The following is a 26,707-nucleotide window of genomic DNA, read 5'->3' as shown; positions in this document are numbered from 1 at the left end:
CCGTTTGGAGGTGGCAGAAATGTCGTTGGATGATTTGGTTTATGCGAAGGTTGGTAGGGTGGAAGGTGAGGACCAGGGGGGTTCTGTCCTTGTTACGGTTGAAGGGGTGGGGTTTGAGGGCGGAGGTGCGGGATGTGGATGAGGGCATCTTTAACCACGTGGGAAGGGAAATAACGGTCTCTAAAGAAGGAGGCCATGGGAGACAAGATATTTGGGGGAGGGAAACAAGGTGACTCGAGCAGTGAGGTAATATGGGCAGGGCTCAGAAATAGGGGCTATACTACAGGCCTCCCAACAGTGAATGTGAGATAGAGGTACAAATATGTACTGAGATCATGGACAGCAAATTAAGAATAGTAATTAAAAAAAAGCTAGAATCAACTCAAAGCTGGACATTAAGAATTTAACATGTACTTATCTCATGTATTAATGTATTAGAGAACTCACATATACATATATTCCCCAGGGTACAACCAATATCAATAATTGCACTGAGATCAGTCATTAATGCAAATTTACTGTCAGCACATGACACCAATAGAGGGTGGAGACAGTGAGGACTGCAGATGCTGGAGATCAGACTCGAGAGTGTGGTGCTGGAAAAGCACAGCAGGTCAGGCAGCATCCAAGGAGCAGGAGAATCCCAGGCGGTGGCTCTTTCCTGATGAAGGGCTTTTGCCTGAAATATCAATTCTGCTGCTCCTCAGATGCTGCCTGACCTGCTGTGCTTTTCCAGCACCACACTCTCAACACCAATAGAGGGTGATGGACTGGGAATTTTAGACTCGAAAAAAGTGTAGCATTTGCAGTCCTCACTTTCACCTGGGAACTTTGGAAGCCAGGACTCAGGAGAGGGAACGAGGCATCTGTAGGCCTGGGAGATCAAGAACATGGGAGACAGGATATTTGGGGGAGGGAAACAAGGTGACTTGAGCAGTGAGGTAATATAGGCAGAGCTCAGAATTAGGGGCTGTATTACAGGCCTCCCAACAGTGAATGTGAGATAGAGGTACAAATATGAACAGAGATCATGGAAAGATACAGGAGAAACAGAGTGGTGGTGATAGGAGATTTTAATTTTCCCAACATTGTCTGGGTTTCACTTAGTGTTAGAGGTCTGGAAGGAGCAGAATTTGTAAGGAGCATCCAGAAGGGTTTTACAGAGCAGTATGCAAATAGTCCAACTCGGGAAGGGGCCAGACTGGGGCTGGTGTTGGGGAATGAGCCCGACCAGGTGGTTGAAGTTTTAGCAGGGGATTACTTTGGGAATAGTGATCACAATTCCATATGCTTTAGGACATTCATGGACAAAGACGAGAGTGTCCTAAAGGAAGAGCTAAATTGGGGGAAGGCCAACTATACCAAAATTTGGCAGGAGCTGGCGAATGTAGATTGGGAGCAGCTTTTATTCATATATAAGGAGCAAGAGGGTAACTAGGGAAAAGGTTGGCCCACTCGAGGAAAGTTATGGGTGGAGTCAGAAAAAGTGGGTGAGATTCTTAATGAGTATGTTGCATCGGTATTCACCGAGGAGAGGGACATGATGGAAGTTGAGGTTAGGGATAGACTTTTAATTACTTTCGGTTAAATCGGCATACCGAGGGAGGAAGTGTTGGGCATTCTAAAAGGCATTAAGGTGGACAAGTCCCCAGGTCCGGATCGGATCTATCCCAGGTTACTGAGGAAAGCGAGAGAGGAAATAGCTGGCGCTTTAACTGATATCTTTGTAGCATCCTTGAACACAGGGGAGGTTCCAGAGGACTGGAGGATTGCTAATGTTGTCCCCTTGTTTAAGAAGTGTAGCAGGGATAATCCAGGTAATTGCAGACCTGTGAGCCTGATGTCAGTGGTAGGGAAGCTGCTGGAGGAGATACTGAGGGATAGGAGATATACCCATTGGGAAGAAAATGGGCTTATCAGTGATAGGCAGCATGGTTTTGTGCAGGGCGGGTCATGTCTTACAAACCTAATAGAACTCTTTGAAGAGAAGACAAAGTTGATTGATGATGGAGCGGCTGTAGATGTCATATACATGGATTTTAGTAAGGCGTTTGAGAAAGTTCCCCATGCTACGCTGATGAAGAAGGTGAAGTCTCCTGGGGTCCAGGGTATTCCAGTTAGATGGATAGGGAACTGGCTGGGGAACAGGAGACAGAGTAGTAGTGGAAGAGAGCTTCTCAAAATGGAGAGCTGTGACCAGTGATGTCCCACAGGGATCCGTGCTGGGACCACTGTTGTTTGTGATATACATAAATGATCTGGAGGAAGGTGTAGGTTGCCTCATTAGCAAGTTTGCAGATGACACTAAGATTAGTGGAGTAGCAGATAGTGAAGGGGACTGTCAGAGAATGCAGCAGAATATAGATAGACTGGAGAGTTTGGCAGAGGTATGGTGAATGGAATTCAATCCGGACAAACGTGAGGTGATGCATTTTGGAACATCCAATTTAAGAGCGAACTGTACAGTAACTGGAAAAGTCCTGGGAAAATTGATGTGCAGAGAGATCTGGAAAATTGATGTGCAGAGAGATCTGGAAAATTGATGTGCAGAGAGATCTGGAAAATTGATGTGCAGAGAGGTGCATTGGTCCCTGAAGGTGGCAATGTAGGCCAATAGAGTGGTCAAGAGGGCATACATCATGCTTTCCTTCATCAGACAGGGTACTGAGTACAAGAGTTGGCAGGTCATGTTACAGTTGTATAAGACTTTGGTTTGGCCACATTTGGAATACTGTGTAGAGTTCTGGTCGCCACATTACCAAAAGGATGTGGATGCTTTGGAGAGGGTACAGAGGAGGTTCACCAGGATGTTGCCTGGTATGGAGGATGCTAGCTATGAAGAAAGGTTGAGTAGATTAGGTTTATTTTCATTGGAAAGACGGAGGTGGAAGGGGGACCTGATTGAGGTCAACAAAATCATGAGAGGGACAGACAGGGTGGATCGCAAGAAGCTTTTTCCCAGAGTGGGGTCTCAATTACTAGGGGGTCATGAGTTCAAAGTGAGAGGGGAAAGATGTAGGGGAGATACGCGTGGAAAGTTCTTCACACAGAGGGTGGTGGGTGCCTGGAACGCGTTGCCAGCGGAGGTGTAAGGGCGAGCACAATAGTGTAATTTACGATGGATCTGGACAGATACATGAATGGGCAGGGAGCAGAGGGATACAGATCCTTAGAAAAATGAGGGCAGTTTTAGATCGAGAATCTGGATCAGCGCAGGCTTGGAGGGCCAAAGGGCCTGCTCCTGTGCTGTCAGGCTCTCTGTTATTTGTTCTTTTTTTGGAGGGAGGGGTGCACGGTCAAGTAAATAGAGATTTGGAAAGTTTAAGAAATTGGATAAAATATAAATAGTTAAAGGAAAGGATGCACAGTAATGATACAGGGAATATTAATGACAGTGTGACAGAGAGAGACACAGCAAACAAACAGAACAGTGGAACAGCAAATATCACCAGAGTCGACAGAAACAGTAAAAAGACAGACCTACAGGCTCTTTATCTGAATGCACATTGCATTTGTAAGAAGATGGATTGATTTTCATTCCTTTAAGGGAATCTCCATACCCAGTTTTCCCCCTTTGGGGAATAGTGAGGAGATGGTGAAAGGATTTCCAAGCAGATGATCAGCCTAACATTGTTGTTCCCTCCGTGACTTACAAGGCTTGTCATGGAGCTTGGAGCTGGTTCTATACAGCCAGAGGTAAGAATGCCAGCACTGATGTGGAGGAGCCAGTGTTGCACTGGGGTGGACAAAGTTAAACATCACACAACACCAGGTTATAGACCAACACCAGGTTAAAGTCCAACAGGTTTATTTGGAAGCACTAGCTTTCAGAGCACTGCTCCTTCATCAGGGGATTGTGGAGAATAAGATCATAAGACACAGAATTTATAGCAAAAGATTACAATGTCATACAGTGACATATTGAACAAACCTGGTTTGTTAAGTCTTTCATGTTTTATAATGCAGGTTTAAGCTCATTAATATGTAAATTCCAAAACTTCTTTTAAGCCACCTTCTTGAGATAACTTAAAGTTTTATAACAAAAAGTGACATTTCAGCTCAGATAATGCCTTAAAGGTGTGAGTGTCTGTATGCCAATCTTGAGTCAAATTTGTTCTATTTCTAATGTGGAATTTACAAAATATTACATGGATTGACTACCAGCATTAACTGTCTGCAGATTGTGCATTTTTGAACAAAATAAAATGTATCTGAAAATATAATGCTGCAAATACAAATTCACCCAATAGACTTGTATGTGTGTGTGCGTGCATGAGAGAGAGAGAGTGAGTGAGTGTGTGCGTGAGTGTGAGTGCATGTGCGTGAGTGTGTATCCCTGCACACGCATGTGTGAGAGTGTAGTGTGCAGTGGGGCCACCTGTAGTGCGACATGAACCCAAGGTCCCGGTTGAGGCCATCCCCATTGATACCGAACTTGACTCTCAGCCTCAAGAAGTGGAAGCAGAGAGGAGGTTTTGGCAAGATGCGTATCCTCATTGATAATGTGCTGCAGGCTGCAAAGAACATGACGTGGTTTTTCGGCTCCCAGGAAATACTGCACAACAAAAGGTACCTATCAGTTGCAACCTGTGTCTGTCTCCTGAGGAGGTCATTATGGTTTCTCACTGTGGCACGTCAGGACTGGTGATCGATGAGTTGAGCATCTTACTCTGATCTTATGAAGGCATCCCTGAGCACCTTCAAGTGTCCGTCACATTCCTCCTCATCTGAACAGATCCTGTGTATGCGTAGGGCTTGTCCGAGGGCATGGCTATTTTAATATGTATCAGGTGGAAGCTGGAGAAGTGTAGCATCATGAGGTTATCTGTGGGTTTGCGGTAGAGTTAGCTGTCCATCCTTGTTGGAGATGCATGAATCCAAGAATGAGACAGATACTAAAGTGTAGTCCATGGAAGTCTGATGGTGGGATGAAACCTGTTGATATCACAGTGTAGTTGCTTCAGTGACTCCTCACCATGGGTCCAGAGAAAGAAAATGTTATCAATATATCTGGTCTATAGTGTTGGTTGGAGGTCCTGTGCAGCGAAGAAGTCTTGTTCAAGCCTGTGCATGAAAATATTGGCATATTGGGGTGCATATTTTGACCCCATGGCTGTTCTGTGTGTCTGGATGGTGAACCGGTTGTCAAAGGTGAAAATATTGTGGTCAAGGATAAAGCGGATGAGTTGGAGAATGGTGCTCGAAGGTTGGCAGTTGTTGGGAGGGGGGATGATGGTATCGCTATTCAGATGAGGAGGAACGTGATGGACACCTGAAGGTACTCAAGGATACCCTCATAAAAACAGGGTATGATGCTCCACTCATTGATTGCCAGTTCCAATGTGCTACAGCGAGAAACTGTAATGGTCTCCTCTGGAGACAGACACGGGGACTGCAACCTATAAGGCACCCTTTGTTGTCCAGTACTTCTCGGGAGCTGAAAGACTATGCCATATTCCTCGCAGTCTGCAACACATTATCGATGAGGATGAGCACCTCACCAAGACCTTCCCTATGCCTCCACGTCTTGCCTTTAAACAACCACCAAACCTCAAACAGATCATTGTTCACAGCAAACTGCCCAGCTTTCAGGACAACACCAACGATCACACTGCACAACGCTGTCATGGCAACCACTGCAGGACGTGTCAGAGTGTCGACATGGATACCACTATTACATGTGGGGACACCACCCACCATGTACGCAGCAGGTACTCATGTGGCTTGGCCTACATTGTCTATCTCATATACTGCAAGCAAGGATGCCCTGAGGCAGTGTACATTGGCAAGACCAAGCAAAGGCTATGAAAACAGATGAGTGGACACCGCACAACAATCAACAGACAGGGGTGTTCCCTCCCAGTCAGGGAACACTTCAGCAGTCCAGGACATTCGACCGCTTACCTTCGGGTGACTGTTTTCCAAGGTGGACTTCGGGACAAGTAAGAACGCAAAGTGGCCGAGCAGAGACTGATGGCCAAGTTCAGTATCCATGGGGACGGCCTCAACCGAGACCTTGGGTTCATGTCACACTACAGGTCACCCCACTGCACTATACATACACTCTCTCTCATACACACACTCTTACATACTCAAATACATCCTCCACACTCACACTCATGCACACACCGTCTCACAGGCTTATACTCCATCACACCCACACACACACTTTACCAAGCTTTCACACACACGCAAACACACACTCTCTCACATGCACTCACACCCACACATGCACATACTCACTCTGTCTCTCTCATGCACACACACACATACAAGTCCATGGGGTGAAATTGTATTTGCAGACTTAGGGTTGCAGATACATTCTATTTTGCTCTCAAGAAGGTGGCTTAAAAGAAGTTCTGGGATTTATATATTAATGAGCCAAAACTTGCATTCTAAAACATGATAGACTTTACAATCTAGGTTTGTTCAGATATCACTATATGACACTGTAATCTTTTGCTCTAAATTCTGTGACTTATTCTCCACTACCACCTGATGAAGGAGCAGAGCTCCAAAAGCCAGTGCTACCAAATAAACCTGTTGGACTATAACCTGGTGTTGGCCTGTAACCTGGTGTTGGCCTGTAACCTGATGTTAGACTATAACCTGGTGTTGGCCTGTAACCTGGTGTTGGCCTGTAACCTGATGTTAGACTATAACCTGGTGTTGGCCTGTAACCTGTTGTTGTATGATTTTTAACAGTGGCGGTATTGTGTCACCAACCCTCCTGATGGATGAATTGATAGCATAAATGGAAATAATGATCCATAATATAAAAACCATTTCTGAGATGTAGTTGCAGAGTGACCAAGGCTAGGACCTGAATAGTAAAAAGGTTTTTGACATTGTAGACGAACAGCAGGATATGAAAATGAGAAGGGATAGCTCTGTTAATAAAAATAAGATTGGTATAATGGTGCAAAATAATTTTGGTTCAGAAGACCATTATGCAGAATCAGTTTGGGTGGAGATTAAAAAATAGCAAAAGAAAGAAGTCCCTTGTGGGAATAGTTTATTGTTTCACCACTACCCAAATAATACCATGCAATAGGGCAGAGTATTCATCAATAAATAATGGGGGAGAGCAAGTAAGGTGACTAGATTGGAAGCTGATTGAATATATTTGGTACATCTTCTTAAACAACACTTTCTGGTATCGATCAGAGACCAAGCTGTTCTGGACCTGTTAATGTGGAATTAGACTAATTTAATTAATTAACTTATAATAAAAGATTCTTCAAGCAAGAATGATTATAACATGATTATAACATGATTATAACATGATAGAATTCCAATGTAGGCAAAAGTGAGGACAGCAGATGCTGGAAATCGACGTCTAGATTAGAGTGGTGCTGGAAAAGCACAGCAGGTCAGGCAGCATCCAAGTAGCAGGAAAATCGACGTTTCAGGCAAAAGCCTCTCATCAGGAATGAACACTGGTCTAGCCAATTAATGAATCACAGCAATAAAAATACTCATAAATGTAAAATACTGTTTCATCTACAAAAATTCCAGGGACACCCTGTGAAGTGATTTGATTCCAGTTGCATGGTACCTCTGCGTACAACGCTCTCCAGCTCAGATCCCCAGTAGAAAAAGGAAGGGTACCCTTTTAGAGAGCCCTGCACCATGGACCTTTCTGTGTTGAGTCTAAGAACCACAGTGGCTAACTGTGATTGAGGTTAGTCCACGAGTGAGTCTTAACAAAGAGAGGCACTTGTCTTACATTACCAGAGGAGTTTTATTGCTTGATAGCAATTGCCAATAGTTGCATTGGCTGGGTTGGTATAATTACTGAAACTACCAGGAAACCAAAAGATGACACATCTGGCCCCATCAGGATCTAGAGCTGGGTTCCTGATTGTCCACCCAGAGCCTTATAACTCCATCAGTCTAATGCAGTCTCCAACATTACACTTTCAAAACCATCACCGTACACAAAATAAAGCATTCACAAAGTGACACTGACAACGGGATAGAAGTATTAATTTTGAATCAATTGAACATTGCCTGCTGATGAGGTTCGGATTCCACTGATCTCTGAGACTGACTGGTAGGGAGCTGAATTCCCATTATACAACAATTTATAGTTATATAGCTTCATTAATTTAGGAAAAAAGTTCCAATGCACTTGGCAGGGATGTTATTACATGTTTTAGTACTGAACCACATTTCAAGTGACTTAGTCAAAGAGATAAGTTTTAAGAGGTATTCTAAATACTTGCCTAGCCTGGCGGTAAGGTGGTGGCACAGTGGTAATGTCACTGGGCTAATAACCCAGAAGAAGGGCTTATGCCCGAAACGTCGATTCTCCTGTTCCTTGGATGCTGCCTGACCTGCTGCGCTTTTCCAGCAACACATTTTCAGCTCTGATCTCCAGCATCTGCAGTCCTCACTTTCTCCTCGAAGATAATAACCCAGAACCCTAGGCTAATATTCTAGGGACATGGGCTTAAATCCCACCATAGCAAACAGTGAAATTTGAATACAATAAAAATCTGGAACTAAAAAAAGGCTAACCAAAAAGCAACCATGAGAACATAGTCAGTTGCTATAAAAGCCAATCTGGTTCACTGATGTCTTGTATGCAGATAAATCTGCATTAGACCATAAGATATAGGAGCAGAAATTAGGCCATTCAGCCCATCGAGTCTGCTCCACCATTCAATTACAGCTGGTAAGTTTCTCAACCCCATTCTCCCACTTTCTCCCCATAAATCTCTTCTTAACCTATGGACACATTGTCTTAGACAAACTTTAATATGATTGACTCTCCATGCCCTCTGGACAATTAGGGATGGGTAATAAATGCTGTCTTAGCTAGCAATTCCCACATCCATGCACATATGAAAATAGAGTATAAGAGAGAAAGACTAGGAGTGAGTCAGGAAAGAATTATAGAATATGGTGCCCATAACAAGCATTTGGAGACGAGAAAGATGTAGAAGAAGCCAGGATTGGAAGATAATGAGTATTGAGATGGAAATGTGTTGCTGGAAAAGCGCAGCAGGTCAGGCAGCATCTAGGGAACAGGAGAATCGACGTTTCGGGCATTAGCCCTTCTTCAGGAATGAGTAAAGTAGGTCTAGGAAAGGTTACAGAGATAGGTAGGGCCAGACCATCAAGGAGTTTGAACAAAAGGATGAAGGATTTAAATGTAAAGCATTGTCAGTCTAAGATTAATGTAGATCAGGAAGCACAGGCGGTGACAGATAAACAGGACTTGCTTTGAGTTAAGATACAAGCAATAATATTTTGGATGGCCTCCAGTCCATATTGTGAGATGGGAGAGTAGCCAGGGTTGCTGAGATGATTGAGTCTACAGGTAACAAGGGCATGGACAGGTGGACCTAAGCCACAGGCAACTCAGAATTAACACATTTTTAAAGCTCAACACCCAAACTGGTAACAATAGTCTCATGCCTATACACCAAGCAGCCTCACCCATCACTAATTAGAAATGGAAACAAGCACAAATGCCAGCCAGAACTGAGAGGGTAAGTTTTCCGATAGTGAAACTAAACTGACTCAAAACTTCACATAAACTTTCTTCATTTCACTTTGGACGAATCAGCTGGTCAGTTACTAACATCTTATAAACGCCAACTGTATCCAACAAGCACAGAAATGGATTGGGACATCACCCTAGAACCTTCTGGTCCAGAGCCACGAAAGTCCTCAGTTTGCAAGGTGATAGTGAGCTGGAAATGTGTTGCTGGAAAAGCGCAGCAGGTCAGGCAGCATCCAGGGAACAGGAGAATCCACGTTTCGGGCATAAGCCCTTCTTCAGGAATCATTCCTGAAGAAGGGCTTATGTCCGAAACGTCGATTCTCCTGTTCCCTGGATGCTGCCTGACCTGCTGCGCTTTTCCAGCAACACATTTCCAGCTCTGATCTCCAGCATCTGCAGACCTCACTTTCTCCTCAAAGGTGATAGTGAGCAATGGTTTGCAGACAGAAATTCCCCAAAGGCCCCGCTATGGGATGGGATTTCTGCATTCTCTGGTCACTTGTGCTTTGGAGCAGTTGTCTGTTGGATTAAATGGCCTGTCTCAGGCTGGTTTGGGATCTGCTCCCTCTTTCTGGTGAACCCAGATCACATACCTGATCTTTTATTATCGCGATCTCCGCAATCAACACGACTATGAGATTTCCTACGCCAATGGTAAGAAGCCAAACAGCCATCACAACAGATCTCATTGAGGAAGGAGCCTGCAAGATAAGATGAGAAGCAATCTTGTTACCAGTGAGAATGATCTCGTTCTACAAGGAATAAGAGGAAGAAAGGAAGCAAAGACTAGGCTGATACAGTGAGATGGAGTAGAGAGCAAGGACGGCTCATTCAGAGAAACTCTAGCATGGACCTGATGGGCTGAATGGACTGTTCTGGAGCTGTAAATTCTAAGTTATTCTATGTACATTCCTCATTAAAGTAAACTATAGGACACAGGTGGAAAGGTAGGTGCATGGAGCACCAGTGTCAGAATGGGCAGTTCCCCAACCCTGTCTCTAAAGAGCAAATCCCTTAGAGTCCGGCATCAGATTTGTTTAGAGAAAAGCTGGGGATATCAGTCACACAGTGTTACAGCTCTGCAGAACCAAATGTCAGCAGGTTGTGGTTAGAGTAGAGTACTGCCAAATCCTCCTTTCTACTCTCTTACAACAATGTCAAATCAGTTTAAACAGCCGCTCATGGGGCATCGTAACAGAAACAAAATCAGTAACAATGGTTAACAGAGAGCCACAGACCTGGAATGGAAACATATAAAGCCAAATCAAGATCGTTGTCTGGTGTGATGATACACTCCAGCCATATGCAGCATCTCTAAAGGCCTCTATTGACACTGCACGCTCCATGGAGATTGAGTGCAAGCGTGACCAGGAAAGAGGGGCAGACACTTAAGGCACAATGCGCTCCTCCACAGCCTGCGATCTGGACCTGTTAGTGACAGCTCTGGCCAGGTTCAGGAGCAGCTCCATAAGGAGACCCTTCAATTTGCCCACTCCCCATCCCCACATGAAATGGCCATGGTTTAGGAGTTAGTTAAAAATCACACAACACTAGGTTATAGTCCAACCAATTTATTTGGAAGAGCTCGCTTTTGGAGTGCTGCACCTTCATCGGGTAGTTGTGGGACAGGACCATAAGACACAGAATTTATAGCAGAAGATCATAGTGTCATGCAACTGATGCGATATATTGCACAAACCTAGATTACTGTTAAGTCTTTCATGTTTTCAAATCGTTTGCAGGTTTCGGTTCATTAATATGTAAATCCCAGAACTTCTTTTAAGTCACATTCTCGAGATAATTTAAGGTTTTATAAACCAAAAGGTGACATCTCACTCAGACAATGCATTAAAGGTGTGAGGTTAGAGTCTGTCTGTATACCAGTCGTTGGTTCTATTTCCAAAGCAGGAATTTACAAAATATCACATGGATTGACTTGCCTGCAGATTGTGTGCTCTGCACAAACTAGAATGTATCTGCAAATATAATTCTGCAGATTCACACCTCACACCTTTAATGCATTGTCTGAGCTGAAATGTCACCTTTTTAAAAATAAAACCTTAACTTATCTCGAGATTATGCCTTAAAAGAAGTTCTGAGATTTACATATTAATGAACTGAAACCTGCAACTGATTCTAAAAGATGAAAGACTTAACAGCAATCTAGGTTTGTTCAATACATCATTTCAGTTGCATGACACTAATCGTTTGCTATAAATTCTGTGCCTTATGATCTTGCTGCATAGCTACCTGATGAAGGAGCAGCGCTCTGAAAGCTAGTGCTTCCAAATAAACCTGTTGGACTATAACCTGGCATTGTGTGATCTTTAACTTTCAAGATTAGAGTGGTGCTGGAAAAGCACAGTAGGTCAGGCAGCATCCGAGGAGCAGGAAAATCAATGTTTTGGGCAGGAGTCCTTTATCAGCAATGATTCCTCTTCAAAACTTCAAATAACACTCAGCATTCATGAGGTATTGGGAGAGATTTCCAAATTCCAGTGACACCGTGTGGGCAGCACGGTGGCACAGTGGTTAGCACTGCTGCCTTACAGCGCCAGAGACCCGGGTTCAATTCCCGCCTCAGGCAACTGACCGTGTGGAGTTTGCACGTTCTCCCCGTGTCTGCGTGGGTTTCCTCCAGGTGTTCCGGTTTCCTCCCACAGTCCAAAGAAGTGCAGGTCAGGTGAATTGGCCATGCTAAATTGCCCGTAGTGTTAGGTATGGGGTAAATGTAGGGTTATGGGTGGGTTGTGCTTCGGCGGGGCGGTGTGGACTTGTTGGGCTGAAGGGCCTGTTTCCACACTGTAATCTAATCTACTTCATGTAAAAGATGCCTTCTGACTTTACACTGAAATGAATTTTGTCTTGTTTAAAGACAGTCGCCTTTATCTTGATTCTCCTATCAAAAGGATTGGTTTCTCTATTTCTTCCTTTTGATTTAAACACAAGCATACCAACGCCTTCTTCACCATCCTATCTACCTGCGACTCTACTTTCAAGATCTCCCTAGGACCTTACCATTAAGTGTACATGTCCTGCTAAGATTTGCTTTCCCAAAATGCAGCACCTCGCATTTATCTAAATTAAACTCCATTTTATTGGTCAGAGTATTGAGTATAGGAGTTGGGAGGTCATGATGTGTCTGCACACAACATTGGTTAGGCTACTTTTGGAATATTGCGTGTAATTCTGGTCACCTTCCTATCAGAAGGATGTGGTGAAACTTGAAAGCATTAAGAAAAGATTCATAAGGATGTTGCCAGGATTGGAGGATTTGAGCTATATCAAGAGGCTGAGTAGGCTGGGGCTGTTTTCCCTGGAGCGTCAGAGGCTTAGGGGTGACCTTCCAGAGGCTTATAAAATCATGAGGGGCATGGATGGGATAAATAGGCAAAATCTTTTCCCTGGGTGCGAGTGTCTAGAAGTAGAGGGCAAAGGTTTAGGGTGAGAGGGGTAAGATTTAAAAGGGACCTAAGGGGCAACCTTTTCACGCAGAGGGTGGTACGCAGAGGCTGCACCATTTTTAAATTGCAACATTTAAAAGGTATCTGGATGGGTATATGAATAGGAAGGGTTTGGAGGGATATGGGCCAAGTACTGGCAAATGGGATTAGATTAGGTTAGGATATCTGGTCAGCATGGATGAGTTCGACCGAAGGGTCTGTTTCCGTGCTGTACATCTCAATGACTCTACAATGAGTTGGGCTAGATCAAGACATGAACAAACCATTCCTTTCTTATGGATTGGCTCCACCTGATCTTCCCATGTGCCCTTGTGCTTTTCCCCAGAAACTCATCCAACTCTCTTTGGAATCTCTTTAAGCAGTTCATTGTTAATACCCCACACTTTAGACATATACAACTCTAAAAACACTACCCTCTGTGTGGATATTAGTATAAGACCTAATCCTCTGGATATATGCTACTCTAATGGGGTGGAACGGTGGCTTGGGATGACACGGTGGCTCAGTGGTTAGCACTGCTGCCTCACAGCACCAAGGACCCGGGTTCGATTCTAGCCTCAGGCAACTATCTCTGTGGAGTTTGCACATTCTCCCCGTGTCTGCGTGGGTTTCCTCCGGGTGCTCTGGTTTCCTCCCACAATCCAAAGATGTGCAGGTCAGGTGGATTGGCCATGCTAAATTTCCCATACTGATCGGAACGTGTAGGTTACCTGCATTAGTCAGAGGTAGATGTACAGGAATGGGCTTGGGTGAGATACTCTTCGGAGGGTCAGTGTGGACTTGTTGGGCCAAAAGGCCTGTTTCCACACTGTAGGGATTCTATGATTCTATAAATACCCCATCCTCTGGGTGTATATTACCATAATATCATGGTCTCTGAATGTGGTGGTTCACTTTAAAGATTGTTAGATTCTCAATTGGTCTGTAAATCCTTTCACTATTTCTTTGAGAGAAGAGAAATGACTGCTTTCTTACATATGTTACTGCTGACCTTTAAACAAGAGGGTTTATGTTTTCATATGGCCGTCCCTGCAAAGAAAGCTATGGATATGGAACACGAGGCTGCTCAGGTGTGTTAGAAGTTAAAAATCACACAACACCAGGTTATAGTCCAACAGGTTTAATTGGAAGCACACTAACTTTTGGAGCGACGCTCCTTCATCAGGTGATAGCTCTGAAAGCTAGTGTGCTTCCAATTAAACCTGTTGGACTATAACCTGGTGTTGTGTGATTTTTAATTTTGTACACCCCAGTCCAACACCGGCATCTCCAAATCAGGGTGTGTTCGGTTAGTTCTAGTCTGAGGTTTGCAAATTATTAGGCAATTACTGTTTATTTTATACCTACTTCTCACACTTCCCGTTGAATGTGGCATGTTGTAAATGGAAATTGCCTGGAGTCTTGTCTCTCCAGTAAAAAGAGATCTTGATCATGAAAATACAACCAGAATTTAATATAGTGTTCCACTCACACAGAAACAAGCCAAGCTCGACACTGGACATCCCCAGAGCACACTGTAGCAATGTCCCAAAAATGAGAATATCCATGATTGTTTCAATGAATCAAATTTAGCATCATTCTGAGTTTGTTCTTTATTTGTCAGTAAACCCTGACATTTTCACAAATGCTGCGATGGAACAGCTCAAAGAAACCTGGAAATATTCCTTTGACCTCAAAAATGGAGCTTCAATTAGCCTTGAGTCTCAGAAACCATCTTCCCATTTTAAAAGTTTTTTGCCTCAAATTCATATGCAAACATATCTGAATGCAAATCTGACAAAGTCTGATTGATTGAGTCAACTGGGCTTCAGTTCAGACCTTCAACCAATCAGATTCAGAAAATATAAAGTCCAATCTGTTGTAGCTCCAATGACAAAAGCAGACTTTTCTTTTGAAATATCAATACTCTGACACATGGGCAAGAAATCAGTTTCACTCGGCTGCTGGAAACATGGGTTATGAGACCAAGGCAAAGAAAGGCAATAACATGGAGAGGAGCCAAGGTCTCATTGAAAAGTGAGAGTTTAAATGGTCTTCTCCTGTTCCTAGATCTGGGAAGTAACCCAAAGTTCCAAACACTTCAAACTTCAAACAAAGCTAAAATAGGGAAAAGTACTCCAAATAGAAGTTTCCTGTTAAACTTGGTTCATGGCATGTTTATTTTATAAACAATGTTAATGGCTGTTCTACATCAACAAATTAAAACCATTACCTGAGTGTAAGCCAGATGTAGTCCAGTCACTGCAAAAAGTATCTCAGACATTGAGATTACAAAATACTGAGGAATTTGCCAAAGCACGGAGACTGTTTTTGGCCAGTTATCAATGTTCAGCTGCACGGTGACCTGGGAAAAAATGATACATCATTATGCCAAGAAGACAAGAATATGAAAATCTACTGAGACCAACCAGCACCAACAACATAGGCAAACGTGAGGACTGCAGATGCTGGAAATCAGAGTCTAGATTAGAGTGGTGCTGGAAAAGCACAGCAGGTCAGGCAGCATCCAAGGAGCAGGAAAATCGATGTTTCGGGCAAAAGCCCTTCATCAGGACTCAATTGCCTGACCTGCTGTGCTTTTCCAGCACCACTCTAATCTAGCACCAACAACATGGTAACCATCTATCCACTTTGCTCCACATCTCTCAGTCAGTTTTCTCTCCAGGAATATGTCCAAGTGTCTCCTGAGTCCCCATCAACAATTCAGAGGGAACAAGCTTTCATTCAAATATCATTGCAGGGGAATCACATTGTCATGGCCTAATTGGGCAGCCTGGCCTCTTTCTGTGCTATAAATCTCACCAAATTCTATGTAACTACTTTGAACCTTAACAGGAAGGCCAAAGCCATTATTTTCAGTGTTCGCTACAAAATGTGTTCCTTCACCAAGGACGCTAACCTTGCCAACCAACCAGACTGAAGCAAACTCTCCCTTTCAACTTTGCTTCAAAGTTTCAATCCCAATTTCATCAGCTGACTCAGTATTCCATTCCTATCATCTTACCACTCAAAGTACAATTTCTTTATTTCCTGTAGATACATGACAGTCTTGAGTTTCACTCAAATGAAGGAAAATAATCACATTTATATAATTTTGTGCTTGCACATGAGTTTTCAAGTTTTTGCTTTGCATGCTGTCTGGGTGAGATGCTTTTTTGGAGTGGTTGGTGTGGACTCGATGGGGCAGCTTCCACTCTGAAGGGATTCTATGATTCTATGCCTCCAAACCACATGTAATCATCAACTGAACTCCTAGCCCAGAATCTTAACTACTTTTATTGGGTCAGAGTCTCAGCTGGCAGTATTAAAACAAATAGGTTGCCTTGATACAGACTAACAACAAAGTCCAAGTAACCTGTTTTTATATTTGGACAGTCCTTAACTAATTGTAATATCTTACGATTTATCAATTGTTCCTTCTGTAAAATTTGCTTCTGCCAATTGAGTTAATAATGATGTTAATTAAGAAACTTTAAGAAATAAGACTCTCAATTTCCAATTGAGAATGTTTAATTGGAGAACATCCTTTGGCATAAAAATCAATGGAAAGTAATTTGAATAATATTTAAGAAAATGGTATTGCCTCATGTGGGATTCACTGTAGCTGCAATGGGCATTGAGGTGTAAGAGGGAGGTGAGGAAGAGAGCTAGCAGTGATTCCGGTAAGCTCCAACTTACTAAAGTGGCAAGAAGCTCATAAGTTGCCACCCAGGTAAATAGTGCGGTGAAGAAGGCATATGGCGTACTGGTTTTTATTGGTAGAGGAATTGAGTTCCGGAGTACTGAGGTCATGTTGCAGTTGTATAAGACTCTGGTGCGGCCGCATCTGGAGTATTGTGTGCAGTTTTAGTCGCCATACTATAGGAAGGATGTGGAGGCACTGGAACGGGTGCAGAGGAGGTTTACCAGGATGTTGCCTGGTATGGTAGAAAGATCGTATGAGGAAAGGCTGAGGCACTTGGGGTTGTTTTCATTGGAGAAAAGAAGGTTTAGGGGTGACTTGATAGAGGTGTACAAGATGATTAGGGGTTTAGATAGGGTCGACAGTGAGAATCTTTTTCCACGTATGGAGTCAGCTATTACAAGGGGGCATAGCTTTAAATTAAGGGGGGGTAGGTATAGGACAGATGTTAGGGGTAGGTTCTTTACTCAGCGAGTCGTGAGTTCATGGAATGCCCTGCCAGTAGCAGTGGTGGACTCTCCCTCATTATGGGCATTTAAGCGGGCATTGGATAGGCATATGGAGGATAGTGGGCTAGTGTAGGTTAGGTGGGCTTGGATCGGCGCAACATCGAGGGCCGAAGGGCCTGTACTGCGCTGTATTCTTCTATGTTCTATGTTCTATAAGGTTCTGCTTCAATGGTAGGCCTTTGTAAACCTTTAAAACCGATAGTCAAACTGGCGACTTTGAACTCTCTGCATTTACCACTGCTGGACTGCTGAGTTCCTACACTGCATAAGCAATTCATAAATGTCCCTTAAGTGTCGCAATTGGCATGAATTGATATTTAAAATAACTTAGTTAGCGCTGAGATTGGAAGTGACCTGAAACATTACATACTAAAAATATTGTATCAATTGAGTGTGAATATGTAAAGATTCCAGCTGTGATTGGGATACTGAGTAGGGAAGGTTAGAGCTCATGTGTAAGAACTCATGTAGAAGAGGATGAGCTGTGGAAGAGAAAAGCACTCTGGTTTACGCTGCACTCGGTATTGTATAACCCATGTGGAAAACAGACCAGTCCTACTCCTTGCTTTACCAGCTAAATGTTTACAAAATTAACATTGCCCACCTGACTTTGGGGCAGATGGAACAGGGGACTGTGACTTTCTTAGCACTGGCCCCAGTCAAACTGACATTTATAGCCACTGTACTTTGTGAGTGGAAACCTAATACTGAAGTGCTAGATATAGCAATGCTCCAGTGCTAACGCTGCATATTTCTATCAAAGGAAATATGGATCATTCTGATTTACATCTGTCAGTCTCTATAGATGTTGATATAGACAGTGACTTAGGAGAGCAGACGTTGAACATTGCTGTAAACGGGGACTTGTGAGCAAACATTTTCATCTTGCACTCATCAGGGCAAGAATGCCAGCTTGGATGGAGGGGAACCAATAGATGTGCTGTAATGCAGACAGACTGGACTAGTTTAGGAAGGGATATCTGGTTAGCAAGAACGAGTTGGACTGGACCAAAGGGTCTGTTTCCGTGTTCTATGACTCTATGACTATGCAAGAAGGCATTCGACAAGGTACCTCATAGAAGGGTAAGTCATAAGAGTCCATGATGTTGATCATAGTATATTGGTATGGATAGGGAACTGGCAAACGGGCAGGGAACAATGAATGATAAGGGGCTCTTCTTCAGGTTGGCAACCTGTAACCTGTTGATCCAAAGGGATCAATGCTGAGAGCACAACTATTTTATAATATATATGTATTGGAGGAATGAAGTGAATGTACTGCCGCCTAATTTGCAGACAACATAAAAATAGGAGGAAAGGCAGGTTTGAGGGAGTGACACAAACAGTCTACAGAGAGATATTAGTATGTAAGTGGACAAAAAATTGGAAAATGAAGTATGTTGTTGAAAAATGTGAAATTGTTCATTTTGGAAGGGAGAACAAAACAACAGACATTTTATTTAGTGGAGAAAAAAACTGCAGAAAGCTGCAATACAAAGGGATTTTGGGGGGAACTTCTACATGAAACACAGAAAGCTAGCACACAGGGATAGCAGGGAATCAGGAATGGCAATGAAATGTTGGCTCTTATTTCAAGGGGGTCCATGTCTGGAGTAACATGAGCTGTTTTGGTCCCTTATTTGAGTTTAGATAATATTTCATTGGCGGTAGTTCAGAGATGGTTCACTAGGATTATCCCTGGTAAGGAACGGTTCTGTTATGAGCAAAGGTTAAATAGTTTGGGACTCTACTCATTGGAATTTAGAAGAATTCATGATCTCATTGAAACATAAAGGAATATTTAAAGGTCTTGTCAGGGTGAACATGAGAGGATGTTTCCCCTCATGGGAGAGTCCAGGACCAGAGGCTATAGTCCCAGAATAAAGGGGTGCTAACTTAAGACTTTGATGAGGTGGAATGTTTTTCTCCCGGAGGGTTGTGAATATTTGGAATTCCTTGCCACATAGAGATGTGTAGGGGCAGAGTCATTGTGTATATGTAAGGCTGAGACAGATTCTTCATCATTAGGGAAATCCAGAGTTACAGGAAACATGAGGAATGTCGAATTGAGGGCTCAAGCCTGCTTCTGCTTATGTTTCTACAAATCGCCAAACAGGCATTTTATCATTATTTATTAATGGAGTTATTATACTGTTTGTCCTCCTCAAAGGAAAACAGGATGGCCAACAAATTTTACCCCAGCCAGCTACACCCCTTTTCCTATGACTGAACTACAAAAAAGTCACCGCCAATCCTTCTGATTATTCCCATCCTCCAAATTGCAAAGCTGCCACTGTACACCTTCTGAAAATTGTGCCCAAGGTTAACTGCTTTCAGATCAGAATCTGCTGTGTGTGTTGGGTCTTTGAGACAGGCTGAGAATGCTGGTGGGCGGCACGGTGGCACAGTGGTTAGCACTGCTGCCTCACAGCGCCTGAGACCCGGGTTCAATTCCCGCCTCAGGCGACTGACTGTGTGGAGTTTGCACGTTCTCCCCGTGTCTGCGTGGGTTTCCTCCGGGTGCTCCGGTTTCCTCCCACAGTCCAAAAGATGTGCAGGGTCAGGTGAATTGGCCATGCTAAATTGCCCGTAGTGTTAGGTAAGGGGTAAATGTAGGGGTATGGGTGGGTTTCGCTTCGGCGGGTCGGTGTGGACTTGTTGGGCCGAAGGGCCTGTTTCCACACTGTAATGTAATCTAATCTAATCTAAAAGTAATAGATACGAGGTCGATGAGCTACTGGAGAGGACCCCAAGAAATCCATTGAATCGCTTGTTGAAACCACAAATGCAGAGTGCAACAGCAGCAAGGAAATAAAGAACTTGCATTTATATAACAGTCACAACCTCAGGAGGTCTTCAAGCTCTTAACAACCAATTAAAGGTTGGCTCTGTCGCAGTGCTGGGAAAGGCATGGCTGCTGGTACTGATAGTTGGAGAAACAGTCAAATAGAATATAAAGGTCTCAAGAAGGAATAATGAACTTCCACAATGCTCTAGGCTTGCCCACAGCACTGTTTACAGCTTGGTCACTGTAATTCATGCTGACACTGGATAGGTTACAGAGAAAGACAAAAATGTTTCAGAAATCCAGAGCATTCAGAGTGGACAAAGTGCTCAAGAAACTCTTTCTGGGTAACTTAGGAGTCTACAATAAACGAAACCCAGACAATACACTTAGCATAAACTCCGAACACAGCAATGTGAATACTTAGATAGAATTGGAAACTTTTGCACCTGCCTTTTTGCTGCTAGCAACCAATGAATGATGAGACCCCAACACTACAGAGGCTTCTGTCTGAATGAGTCTGGCGTTCAGTTAGCTCTGACTTCCCTCTCTGCTCCCCTCACACTTCATCCATTTTACGGATAATGATGGAAGGAAGATGACATTCAGAGTGGACAGAAGATTGAACAACACGATGGTCACTTTCCATGGATACCCAGGCCTTAAAACATTTCATGAGAAAGTGGCTGAGTCCTCGATTGTTTCCCAATTTAGCTTTAAAAGTGAGTCAAACAATTTGAACTAATCTCTGCCAAACCTAATTGAAATGAATTAAATAGAAAACCGCTCTCCTTCTTTCCTGTTTTCTGTGTAGATAGAATACATATTTATTCTTCTATCATCTGGGAAGTGTTTTTCAGATTAAATTTTCTGGCGAAAAGGAGTATTTTTTGCAAATTGGAATGGTGCACAGACTTAAGTCGTCCATAAAGGTTTGGCAAAGAATTGTAAGAGGCTAATGGAATTATTACTGGCTGTCCACAAATAATGGAACATAATCAAACAGCAAGTGAATAATATATACCTCTTTTCAAGCTGCAATGGCTCCATTGCTCCTTGTATCCAATTCCCCAGTGGCTTAGCCATTAGTTAAGACATATGTTCCAGGAAGCTTAGCATTATCCAGAGAACACATCTGGAAAGAGGATGTGTGTGTGGCTCTTAAGCAAGGACAGAATCCCTTGTGCAATATCAAACAAAATCTTTTTGAAATATGAGCTGGCCTTTACCAATCCGATGCTAAACAGCCAGAAACTCATTTCTGTTTTGGAATGGAATTGAAATGGAGGTGATGAACTCACCACTTCATTACCCAATTCTACTGAAAGGTAAGTTACCCAGGGTCCATGGAGTGCCGTAATGTTATTTTAACTACCCTATGAACAAACCAGATATACCCTCCACTCGGTATAATTTTCCTTATTTTTATGATGCCGGGTGGAACAGGAGTAACTCTTGGAGAATAATCTGGGCCATCACTGCGGGATGGGTTTAACTTGCACAAACCAGAAGGTGGCCTCTATATCAGGCCCCACATGGTGGTCTCTCAGCCTGACATGGCAGTTTCTTGGCCCCACATGGCGGTTCCTTGGCCCCACATGGCGGTTTCTTGGCCCCACATGGTGGTCTCTTGGCAGTCCATGCTGGTCTTTTGGCGGCCCAGCATGGGGGTCTCTCTGCGGCCGGTGGCAGTCTTTCCGCAAGGTCACAGCATGATCTTCCACTCTCAAAGTGACTCAAGGCCCAGCTTGGACTGAGGGCAAGGTACCATTATGGACTGAGGGCAAGGTAGCAGCGTGGACTGGGGACAAGGTACCAGTGTGGACTGGGTTGGAAGGACTGCTATTCCAAACTTTTTATTTCTCTATTTTCTAATTTAATTGTATAATCTGTAATTCTGGACTTTTTATTTCTTTATTTTTCAAATTTTTCTTTGTAAGAAAGTGCACTGAAGAATCTGAACTTATACAACTTATACCCAAGATGGTACTGTAAGTGGTGACTTGTAAACTTTTTACTATACTCATTTGAATACATGTGACAATAAAGCTAACTCAATTCATTAGCGTAAGAGGTTCTTGCTGTAGGACAGTGTGTGACGCCAGCTCACCGTGTGCAGCAAACATTCAGCATGTAGTAGGTATAGGGCAGCCTCTGTTTCCTGTCCATAGGATTGGACGCAGTTAGGCTTCCAGTCAGTATTTTATTGGTCATGGGTTCCGTGCCTGTGCAGAACAGTCAGTCTGCGCGCTCTGTAGGAACAGCTCTGTGGTCTGGGAAAAATACAGGCTCCAATTAGGGGCCTGGGCACATCTTTCCCAGGGTGGTCGAGAGGGTGGGTCATACAGAGTCATAGAGATGTACAGCATGGAAACAGACCCTTCAGTCCAACCCGTCCATGCCGACCAGTTATCCCAATCCAATCTAGTCCCACCTGCCAGCACCCGGCCCATATCCCTCCAAATCCTTCCTATTCATATACCCATCCAAATGCCTCTTAAATGTTGCAATTGTACCAGCCTCCACCACTTCCTCTGGCAGCTCATTCCATACACGTACCACCCTTCGCATGAAAACGTTGCCCCTTAGGTCTCTTTTATATCTTTCCCCTCTCACCCTAAACCTATGCCCTCTCATTCTGGACCCCGCCCCCCCCCACCCCAGATAAAAGACTTTGCCAATTTATCCTATCCATGCCCCTCATAATTTTATAAACCTCTATAAGGTCACCCCCTCAGCCTCCGACGCTCCAGGGAGAACAGCCCCAGCCTGGTCAGCCTTTCCCTGTATCTCAGATCCTCGAACCCTTGCAACATCCTTGTAAATCTTTTCTGAACCCTTTCAAGTTTCACAACATCTTTCCAATAGGAAGGAGATCAGAATTACATGCAATATTCCAACAGTAGCCTAACCAATGTCCTGTACAGCCACAACATGACCTCCCAAGTCCTGTACTCAACACTCTGACCAATAAAGGAAAGCATACCAATGCCTTCTTCACTATCCTATCTACCCGCGACTCCACTTTCAAGGAGCTATGAACCTGTACTCCAAGGTCTCTTTGTTCAGCAACACTCCCTAGGACCTTACCATTAAGTGGATAAGTCCTGCGAAGATTTGCTTTCCCAAAATGCAGCACCCCGGATTTATCTGAATTAAACTCCATCTGCCACTTCTCAGCCCATTGGCCCATCTGGTCCAGATCCTGTTGTAATCTGAGGTAACCCTCTTCGCTGTCCACTACACCTCCAATTTTGGTGTCATCTGCAAACTTACTAACTGTACCTCTTATGCTCGTATCCAAATCATTTATGTAAATGACAAATAGTAGATGACCCAGCACCGATCCTTGTGGCACTCCACTGGTCACAGGCCTCCAGTCTGAAAAACAACCCTCCACCACCACCCTCTGTCTTCTACCTTTGAGCCAGTTCTGTATCCAAATGGCTAGTTCTCCCTGTATTCCGTGAGATCTAACCTTGATAAACAATCTCCCATGGGGAACCTTGTCAAACGCCTTACTGAAGTCCATATAGATCACATCTACTGCTCTGCCCTCATCAATCCTCTTTGTTACTTCTTTAAAAAACTCAATCAAGTTTGTGAGACATGATTTCCCACGCACAAAGCCGTGTTGACTATCCCGAATCAGTCCTTGCCTTTCCAAATACATGTACATCCTGTCCCTCAGGATTCCCTCCAACAACTTGCCCACCACCGAGGTCAGGCTCACCGGTCTATAGTTCCCTGGCTTGTCTTTACCGCCCTTCCTAAACTGTGGCACCACGTTTGCCAACCTCCAGTCTTCCGGCACCTCACCTGTGACTATTGATGATACAAATATCTCAGCAAGAGGCCCAGCAATCACTTCTCTAGCTTCCCACAGAATTCTGGGGTACACCTGATCAGATCCTGGGAATTTATTCACCTTTCCCCATTTCAAGACATCCAGCACTTCCTCCTCTGTAATCTGGACATTTTGCAAGATGTCACCATCTATTTCCCTACAGTCTATATCTTTCATATCCTTTTCCACATAAATACTGATGCAAAATATTCATTTAGTATCTCCCCCATTTTCTGCGGCTCCACACAAAGGCTGTCTTGCTGATCTTTGAAGGACCCTATTCTCTCCCTAGTTACCCTTTTGTTCTTAATATATTTGTAAAAACCCTTTGGATTCTACTTAATTCTATTTGCCAAAGCTATCTCATGTCCCCTTTTTGCCCTCCTGATTTCCCTCTTAAGTATACTCCTACTTCCTTTATACTCTTCTCAGGATTCATGACCATAATAACATCAAGAACACTAATGTAGAAACTGATGGTGATATACCGCAACCTTTTTCACCTGTGTCACCAAAGTGCCCACAATAACTTTCCTTCTTTCTCTCCTTCACACTATGCCTCAGTGAAATCCCTGGTTCCATGGCTGGGGTAGAGGGAGCCTGCACTGACATAGAGGGAGCCTGCTCTGATTTATAGCCCATTGGTCCTGGATGATTGGCATCTGACCCTTAGATACTTGTGTCAGACATGGCAGAGGCAAATTGATCCTCCCGACTTGAACAGCCAAGGGTTGGCAGGGGGCAGGCAGGGTGTCAGAGAAGGGCCCTACCACATCCACAATCTCCTGAGAGGAAGGTGCAGAGGGGCTGGTATATGTTACCACCACTGTCTAGGTACCTCCCAGCACTGCCCTGTCTCCTTGTGAGGGATGGGACACCAGGATTGTGAGACACGTTTCCTGTCCCCCTGACCCTTTGCCTTTGGTCCTGGCTGGGGCGATGGAGTGCAGGCGTATGTGCCCCTCCAGCAGACCCAGAAGGAGAGACGGTTTCAGCCGGACGGTCGCATGACTGTCTGCACTGCTGCAGTTTCTGGCCAATGAGGGTCGTTGTATCCCACAGCCCTGCCTGCTGCTCCTGGCCCTCCCTGTGTCATGTGGATGAAGTCCCTGATTGTCAACACCACAGGCTCCTCTCCTGCCTGGGCCTGAGCAAGTACCTGAGATGACAGTGGCTGTCGCTGCTACACGTGGGAGAGCCAGAGTGAGGTGTTCTGAAGGAGTTGGGGAGGAAGCACAGAGGGTTATGGTGTGGGAGTCTGGGGAAACCAAGTAAGGGAAGGTGTTACATCAACAGTGTGAGTGAGGTGACTGTAGTAGCAAGGATAGACTGAGAGTGAGGTGGCAGCGAGGAATGTGGCAAAGCAGAGAAGGCATCTTCTTTCTGACCAGACTGGTAACTTCAAACCAGGGTCTGATAGGACAGCTTCCTTTGCCAGTCCTCCAGGAACAGGACTCCCGTCCTGTGGATCTCCCTCTCGATCAGGACTTCCAGGTTCCTGTCGCAGAATTGCTGTACCATCATCACCTCCTCCAGCACGTACAGAATCCGTCCATTACTGACATAGGGCAGCTTTGAAATCCCAGTGCTCATCCAGGAACACAATCACCTTTTAAAGATGAAACAGGAAAAGGGGATGCCAGTCTTTTAGTGTATGTCTGTTAAGTAGCGAGTTGTTCCAGGGATGGTGCACAGTAAGGTGGCCTGTAAATTGGATGATAGAGATGCCACAGAGGCAGGCTAGGAGACTAGATGGGATTGAGGTACATAAGGAGGAGGTATTAGCAATTCTGGAAAGTGTAAAAAATAGATAAGTCCCCTGGGTCGGATGGGATTTATTCTGGGATTCTCTGGGAAGCCAGGGAGGAGATTGCCAAGCCTTTGGCTTTGATCTTTATGTCGACATTGTCTATAGGAATCGTGCCAAAAGACTGGAGGATAGCAAATGTTGTTCCCTTGTTCAAGAAGGGCAGTAGCGACAACCCTGGAAATTATAGACCGGTGAACCTTATTTCAATTGTGGGTAAAGTGTTGGAAAGCGTTATAAGAGATAGAATTTATAATCATCTAGAGAGGAATAAGTTGGTTAGGGATAGTCAACATGGTTTTGTGAAGGCTAAGTCATGCCTCTCAAATCTAATTGAGTTCTTTGAGAAGGTAACCAAACAGATGGATGAGGGTAAAGCGGTTGATGTGGTGTATATGGATTTTAGTAAAGTGTTTGATAAGGTTTCCCATGGTAGGCTATTGCACAAAATACAGAGGTATGGGATTGAGGGTGATTTAGCGGTTTGGATCAGAAATTGGCGAGCTGAAAGAAGACAGAGGGTGGTGGTGGATGGGAAATATTCATCCTGGTGTTCAATTACTATTGGTGTACCGCAAGGATCTGTTTTGGGGTCACTGTTGTTTGTCATTTTTATAAATGACCTGGATGAGGGCTGAAAAGGTTGGGTTAGTAAATTCGCAGATGACACTAAGGTCGGTGGAGTTGTGGATAGTGACAAAGGATGTTGCAGGTTACAGAGGGACATAAGCTGCAGAGCTGGGCTGAGAGATGGTAAATGGAGTTTAATGTGGAAAAGTGTGAGGTGATTCACTTTGGAAGAAGTAACAGGAATGCAGAGTACTGGGTTAATGGTCAGATTCTTGGTATTGTAGATGAGCAGAGAGATCTCAGTGTCCAGGTACATAGATCCATGAAAGTTGCCACCCAGGTTAATAGGGTTGTTAAGAAGGTATATGGTGTGTTAGCTTTTATTAGCAGAGGGATTGAGTTTCAGAACCATGAGGTCATGCTGCAGCTGTACAAAAACTCTGGTGCAGCCACCTTTGGAGTATTGCATACACTTCTGGTCGCTGCATTATAGGAAGGATGTGGAAGCTTTGGAATGGGTTCTGAGGAG

General features: G+C 44.0%; 1 protein-coding gene across 2 annotated transcripts in view; it reads right to left on the bottom strand.

Moving 5' to 3' along the window:
- The window catches only part of LOC122539648 (solute carrier family 15 member 2-like), a 213,708-nt gene that overhangs the window by 7,448 nt on the left and 179,553 nt on the right, over positions 1-26,707 (bottom strand). For both annotated transcript variants that reach the window (XM_087977989.1, XM_087977990.1), the window contains exons 20-21: positions 15,191-15,322; positions 10,108-10,215 (exon numbers count right to left, since the gene is read on the bottom strand). In XM_087977989.1, coding sequence (XP_087834115.1) covers positions 10,108-10,215; positions 15,191-15,322 — 240 coding nt within the window. The remainder of the gene's footprint in view (positions 1-10,107; positions 10,216-15,190; positions 15,323-26,707) is intronic.

This window comes from Chiloscyllium plagiosum, unplaced genomic scaffold (assembly GCF_037043375.1).
Source record: "Chiloscyllium plagiosum isolate Xiang-an unplaced genomic scaffold, Cpla_swu_hap1 HiC_scaffold_32, whole genome shotgun sequence".
Lineage (NCBI taxonomy): Eukaryota > Metazoa > Chordata > Chondrichthyes > Orectolobiformes > Hemiscylliidae > Chiloscyllium > Chiloscyllium plagiosum.
This window is presented reverse-complemented; position numbering and strand designations above follow the sequence as displayed.